General features: G+C 52.4%; 1 protein-coding gene across 2 annotated transcripts in view; it reads right to left on the reverse strand.

Moving 5' to 3' along the window:
* LOC113215389 (protein-L-histidine N-pros-methyltransferase) overlaps window positions 1-6660 on the reverse strand; it is a 214771-nt gene that overhangs the window by 31783 nt on the left and 176328 nt on the right. For both annotated transcript variants that reach the window (XM_052269220.1, XM_026435011.2), the window contains one exon: window positions 1927-2117. In XM_052269220.1, coding sequence (XP_052125180.1) covers window positions 1927-2117 — 191 coding nt within the window. The remainder of the gene's footprint in view (window positions 1-1926; window positions 2118-6660) is intronic.

Raw genomic sequence — 6660 nt, forward strand, 5'->3', positions numbered from 1 at the left:
GAGAGAGAGAGAGAGAGAGAGAGAGAGAGAGAGAGAGAGAGAGAGAGACCGGGCACCGCGTGGAGCAAAGGGTGGGTGTCTTCAAGTCACGGTCACGGCAGCAAGCAACATCTAGCTCCAACCACACCTGCCTCTGGATGAAGAATAAAAGGCGTGTTCAAAATGGAGGAGGTGCGAAAGTCTCAGCAATAGGAGGGCGGCGCCAGTCGCCATTGCCTACCGGTCACACCGCAAGCACGAATTACAACCAGATTTTTCCCACTGTGGCGCCTGTGGCGCGGCCCTGGCCAGCCTCGCTCGCTCTCGCCGCCGCTGCCCGCTCATTGCGGGTCCTCGCCTCGCTCGCAGGTTCCCAGCGCCACCGTCTTCAATACGTTTGGGCGGCGCGTCATTCATATTTCGATCACAAATAACAGCGCAGTTGAGCCGTGACCGCTCCGCCTGGCTCCGCCGCGCGGCGCCCTCCCCCAGCCACGCCCCGCCCCGTCTTCCAGATTCGTTGTGCGCTGAATAGCGTCACTCGGAAGCCGACAGCTCATCCTCTGTTAAAGAAAGATCGTCATTTTATACATAATGGCGGTTCCGCAATTTCGCCGCTGCCGCCGTCGCGTTCCCCGCCCCAGCCCGCCTCGCCCCGGCTGTACGCAAGCTCTTTTATAAAGTTTCCAACTGCAATGCACTATTACGCCTGGTCCGGTCGGGTCCGGTCTGGATGGACGGAGGAGCCTGGGAGAACTTCACAGGCCAAAACGAAACTTTATATAGAAAGTGGGCCCGGCCCATACAATGGCCGCATCAATGCCCCCCGCCGTCCCCCCTCCTATAAAATGTGTGCCGTTTAGGGACGGGCCCCTGAATGGGTCCGCGGGTCATGAATGAGAGTCCGCTCTCATTACAACGGCTGCCGCATCCTTTCAGGACGAGACGCCCCCGGGTATGTTCCCGTGGCGCGGGCAGTCACTCGGCACAAAGTTCAGAGCTATGGCTGGATCCGGATTCGTACTATTCTGGCGAACATACTGTACCTATGGACGGTACTACCTATGGTGGAGCAAAGCTGAAATGCAGGGTTTTGGAGTGCAGAACAGTTAAAACCGTTTGCAAAGCAAAATTCCGTCCGAGGCAAATTCGAAATGCTTCGTAATTGCGGAGCCCTGATTTGAAACCAAAAAGCACCTTCTACTAGTACACCAAAAACTTATGAACTCTTTTAGCTTGCTGAGTTCTCTAGACATGCTCAGCTTACCAATTTTAAGACGCTGGACAAGATTTTGGCATTCCAACGAAAATAATTATTTTTAGCAAAGCGGAACTCTGTGTGCATAATTGAGTTTACAATACTTAGTTACACTATTGAATCTGAACTCATTAGTGCACGCAAAAGTCTGGTGCCAATTACAATTATTGTCCTTGGACATATTTAGAGAGTGATTCTTTTTGATAGAAAGCAATGCTTCGTAATGCAAGGGAATCGGATTCTTTGAAAGCTAACAAAGGGAAGGCTTTGTAATATTTTAACAGCATTGTGGCGGCTGAAGCACATGTAATCACTGATAAACTAAGTGTTCAACTGCTCATCACTTGTAAGTGTGCAACTGCAAGTTGAATACTTGCAAGTGTGCAACTCCGTAGTCGTGCACTCGCACGTGTTAAACTCGGTAGGTGTGCACTTATTGCAAGTGTGCAACTCCTCGGTTGAGCACTTCCTACACAGTAAGCGTCCAATCTAAGGAAGTGTTCAACCGAGGAGTTGCACACTTGCAAGTGCACACCTACCGAGTTGCACACTTGGAAGTATTTAACTTGCAGTTGCACACTTGCAAGTATTTAACTTACAGTTGCACACTTAGAAGTGTTGAGCAGTTGAACACTTAGTTTATCAGTGATACTAGTTTTTTTCCGATAAATCCACGTGGAGGTACTTACCCGTTGAGGGAGGTTTGAGTGAAAAACCAGCCTAGAAGCAACTTGACGAGAGAGTGCCAGAGCTGCAAGAGGATGCTCTCCGACTTGGCTTCGGCCTGCTCCAAGAAGTCCTCCGTTGCCGAGTCACAGTCCAGCTCCACGAAGGAACCCCTCAGATCGGAGGGCATCCGCGTCAGCTCCGGTTGGTACCACTGTCGAGCAGAGAACACGGCATGTTAAAACCATCCTGTGCCTGTGGTACCCAGTTGTCCAACCAATTTCTCATGCGAGAAGCAGTTTCACATTTTTTGGCAGGGTCGAGACTAATCCTGTTCCTGTATCACTCTGAAAAATACTTGTTAGGGCGGTTAGGTGTGCGTGTTGAAAAATTACAATTTGAAATTTTAAAAATTACAATAAGGACTAATTATCGACTTAGAGTTTATTGCCGAGAGTATTCGCATGCGATGTAGGCGATGGAGAGGCAAGGGTTGGCTCTACTAAACCTGTCCACGGATCTGATGATGGGCTCCGTCGTTAATTTACAAAATAGTTTGATTTACAATACATTTTGAAAATCATACGAACAAAATATGAAGATATTAATCCGCTGGGGCACTACACAGTGTCCTATACTCAAATCGAGTACACCCGATTTTGAGCGACACACGATAAAAAGAATGTCTTGAAATCAGAGGAAAGTTCTTGAATTTCAAGGTTGGGTGGATAATTTAAAAATTGCATGGCCCTTAAAATTCCAGACTCCAACTCGTGCTTCAAGGAAAACCCTTGAATACTAGATGAAAATTCCAAGGCTTCCCCTTGGAAGCTGTGGCTTTCAAGGCACACTGTTAAAAGCCTGCGAAGTATTTTGCTCCTTTGTAACTACGAAGCATTTACTTCGCAATTACAACGTGATGCTTTGCAATTACGAAGTGACACTTTGCAATTGCAAAGCGATGCTTTGCAGCGTTTTCATTGCTTTGCAATTGCAAAGCATCGCTTTGTAATTGCAAAGTAAATGCTTCGTAGTTACAAAGGAGCAAAATACTTCGCAGCTCTGCAAAGCAAATGCTTTGTAGGAATTTAACAGTGCAGGGTCTCTGGGATTTCAATGGCCAAGCTTGAATTTATCCACCTAATCTTGAAATCGAAGAAATTTCCTCGGATTTCAAGACATTCTTTTTACCGTGCACCCTGCCACCTGCCGCACAGCAGGGCCGGCAGGCACTACCGGGGACCAGAGGGTTCCGGGAGCAGTTCCGGCGGCGCCCCACCGGACTCGTCCTGTCATTAGGGGCGGGCTGCGCTATTCGCAGGGCACTACGTTCCGCGTCGGTAAGACGCACTTACGCACCGAAAACTGCACAATAACCTCCCTGCAGGCCGCCATAGGCACTGACCAGCTCCCGCTTATTTGAGGACACAGTTCTGGCAGCGGCGGCGGCGGCTCCTGGTTCCCTCTGGGCTTCCGCCAAACGAGCGCATCTGATTGCGTGCAAAAGGGGCGGTCGAAAGGCTTTGCAGTGAGGGGAAAAAATGACGCACGACGGAAGCCTCGCTGGCCCAATAATTTGTACAGCTCCGCAGATCCGGCTGCGCGGCGGACGCGCAGGACGCGCAGGCGCGGTGACCAAAGCACTACTTAGCCGCTCGACTTTATATGTTTTGCGGAATCCTGTAACTCTTCCAGTGAGTCGGCGTGTCGCCCGCGGGAAGATCCTGGTTCAGGAGCAGCCACCCACCGGCAACCTCCGCCTGCCCTTCGCAAAGGGAAATAGAAACAAAAGAAAAATTACATCTTCTTTCGGTTAGGATCAAACGAGCTCGGACTTCACCTTGAATCTCACCATAATGCCATTTACCTGCGCGGCACTTTCTGGCACCTTTGTCTCCCTCCACACCTTCCACCGCGACAGGAGATGACGCATTGATTGGTTCCAATCAACCAATCAGCCCGTCATCTTTGGGTATCAATCCAAGCGCATCGCACTTGGGCGCGGCCGCGGCCGGGTGTCATCCCCATCAGCAGGTTCCGCCTCATTGCCGCGATGGCGACAGTGTCGACGCCCCGCCTCGCCCCGCCTCGCCCCGCTTCGCCCCGCCCTGCCCCACACCGCCGCGCCCCGCCCCGGCGCCGGGCCGACGCCTTTAAGCGTCGTTATGATGTAGTTGGGTTATTGTAACGCGGCCAATCACCTAAAAGCGGCCTGGGCCGCGCCGAGCTCTGTTTTGTGGTTTCGCGATGCGCCACTCAACGACACCTCTCCTTTTTCCTTTATGTGGCCCTCTTTATATTATTTTTTTTCCTCTTTCCCGTGGCACCGCCGTCGTGTCCTGCGCAGCAAGAGGGGACAAAATGTCCTCAAGAAAGAAAGAGAGGGAGGGAGGGAAGGGAAAAATGAGATAAAAATAAAAGCCTGCTAGCTAGCTATCCTTCATAACTGGCCCGCCGCCGCCGCCGCCGCCGCTCACAATGATGCGGGAAAGAAAAGCCTCGGCGACAAGTTCTCGGATAGACAGGGAGCGAGCGAAGCACGGCCGATCCATTGACGGCCATCAAAAGAAGAGAAAGGAAATTTTTGAAAGGTGGTCGATTTATACCCACCGCCAATGAATGGTGCCGGCCGGGCGGGAGGCGGCGACAGAAATGCCCCGGAGATGAGTTTTCGGTTAAAAGTCCCGTTGTGGTTGTTGTCGGCGCCGACCCGCCGCCGCAGCACCTCCGAGCCACCAGGGCCGCCCTCCCGCAGCCCACATGACCCCCGGCATCCCGGCATCCCTCCAGGCTTCGGGAAGTGCTAGTATCACGGGCATCCGCGGGCATCGGTACACACTGCAGCGAGGACCACCGTAAGGGACAGGCCCCGCCTGCCTCGCCCCGCACGCCTGCATTTGCGTATCTTGCTCGGTAGATCGTAAAACGGCCAGACACCTACCTACCTACCTCCTCCTCCTCCCGCCCGCCGGCCCGCCGAACATGTCCGCACCTCCCTGCGCACCTCCTTTAAAAACAAAAATATTTGCTCCCTTTGTTTCGGGCCTCTCTCCTTGTCTCTCGCTCGCTCGCCTGGGTCGTGCTCATCCCCTTTTCTCTCTCTTGCTCGCTCGCTCTCCTCCCAAGAGCGTGCGCTGTTGTGTGTGCCCCGATTTGATTTACAACTCGACACTTGTGAAGGTCTATAAGACGTCCAGAGCTTCGGCCGTGCGCGCGCGCACACACACACACACACACACAAACACACACACACACGAACTCACATACCGTTACGGGTGTGGTAGGGGATCGGCCAGTAATGACATAGTGCACATGCATTCTGTCGGACGCATATGACGTCCCAGGCATGTCGCAACCCTCAAAAAAGACATATACCACACGTAGTAGCCCCTCAAATTTACGCGTGGCACGGGACGGGCAGGGGCTTAAAAGGGGCTGATGACCACGTCAGATCGTCCTCGCACGCCTCCCCTCCCCGGCATGCAATTGGCAAAATGGCCAGCCGACGTGGAGGTCCATAAACCGACTCGTCAATACACTATGTTACGGCATGCCCGCCTCACGCACACACACGCACACATACACAGACACACACATAAGTACGCGCACACACTACTAGAGACAGCAAGCCAGCCTGTAAAGGGCGAGGCGCAGGGCGTCGCGAGCAGCAAATGAACGTCCCTGCTGCAGCCGTAGCACTCTTGTCTATGCGAATATGTGAATCGAGAGAGAGAGGAAAGAAGACAGGGCTGGAAGGTAAAAGAGAGCAAGAGAGCGCGCATAAGAAAGAGGGGGGAGGGGGGAAGGCGGAGCCCGTGCAGACAGAGCGACGCCGCGCCGCCGCCGGGAGGTACCCCGACACCATACGGCCGGCCGGAGCCCCTGCGGACCCGGGCCGGCAGGCCCGTTGCGCAGGCGTGTCGGGCACGCTGCCTACCCAGCCAGGGGCTAGACCAGCGGCGGCGCGCACGGCGCCCGCAGGCCCAGGACCAACTGACGGTTCTTGGTCGAATTATAAAAGGCGAGGTTACAGATCTTGTTCGAAACTCAGTACGCCAATATGTGCCCGAAAAACCGTGGCAGAGAGTACAATGATTCACAAATGCAACAGAGGAGGGGATTACAAACATTTTAAAGTGACTGAAAAAGCAAGACGTAAACTTGTGAATGTCACATTTTCGGTGTCAAATGTCCAATTACAGAAATGTAACCAACACCAGCGCCAGACTTTCGGCGTTATTTCCAAACTGGGAGAATCAATTTCTCATTACAATTAATCAACTGTTGGAAACGATATTTACGACCTGTGTCTGACTTTATGTTTGCACCCCCATTTTAAATGGAATATGACCAATCTAATCATAACAAAAATCGAACAATGATAACTAGGTAGATGTACGCCAGACCACGTCTCGCGTAACAGGCTTCGCGATATCTCACGAAACACTGTTACGCTGCGACGCGCCTGCCATACATCTACCTAGGCCTGCGGCGCTGACACCCGAGTCGGGCAAAGGGCACAGTCGTAAATAGGCCTTCGGCCCCAAAAGTCACTAATCTTGTTCCGCGAGGTTTCAGTTTGATTAGTTATTCCACCGGACACCATCAAATATCTGAGAGTTAACATTAAAATGTTTTGGGGTTATTTCCGTGTGAAAAACGCCCTCTGGCGCCCAAACGGTTCGAGATAGAGCCAAACGGGCAAAATTTTGGTCCATAGGACCCTACTTCGACGAGTTACTTCTAAGACAGATGTA

The sequence above is a fragment of the Frankliniella occidentalis genome, unplaced genomic scaffold, assembly GCF_000697945.3.
Source record: "Frankliniella occidentalis isolate FOCC.00 unplaced genomic scaffold, Focc_3.1 Scaffold86, whole genome shotgun sequence".
NCBI lineage: Eukaryota > Metazoa > Arthropoda > Insecta > Thysanoptera > Thripidae > Frankliniella > Frankliniella occidentalis.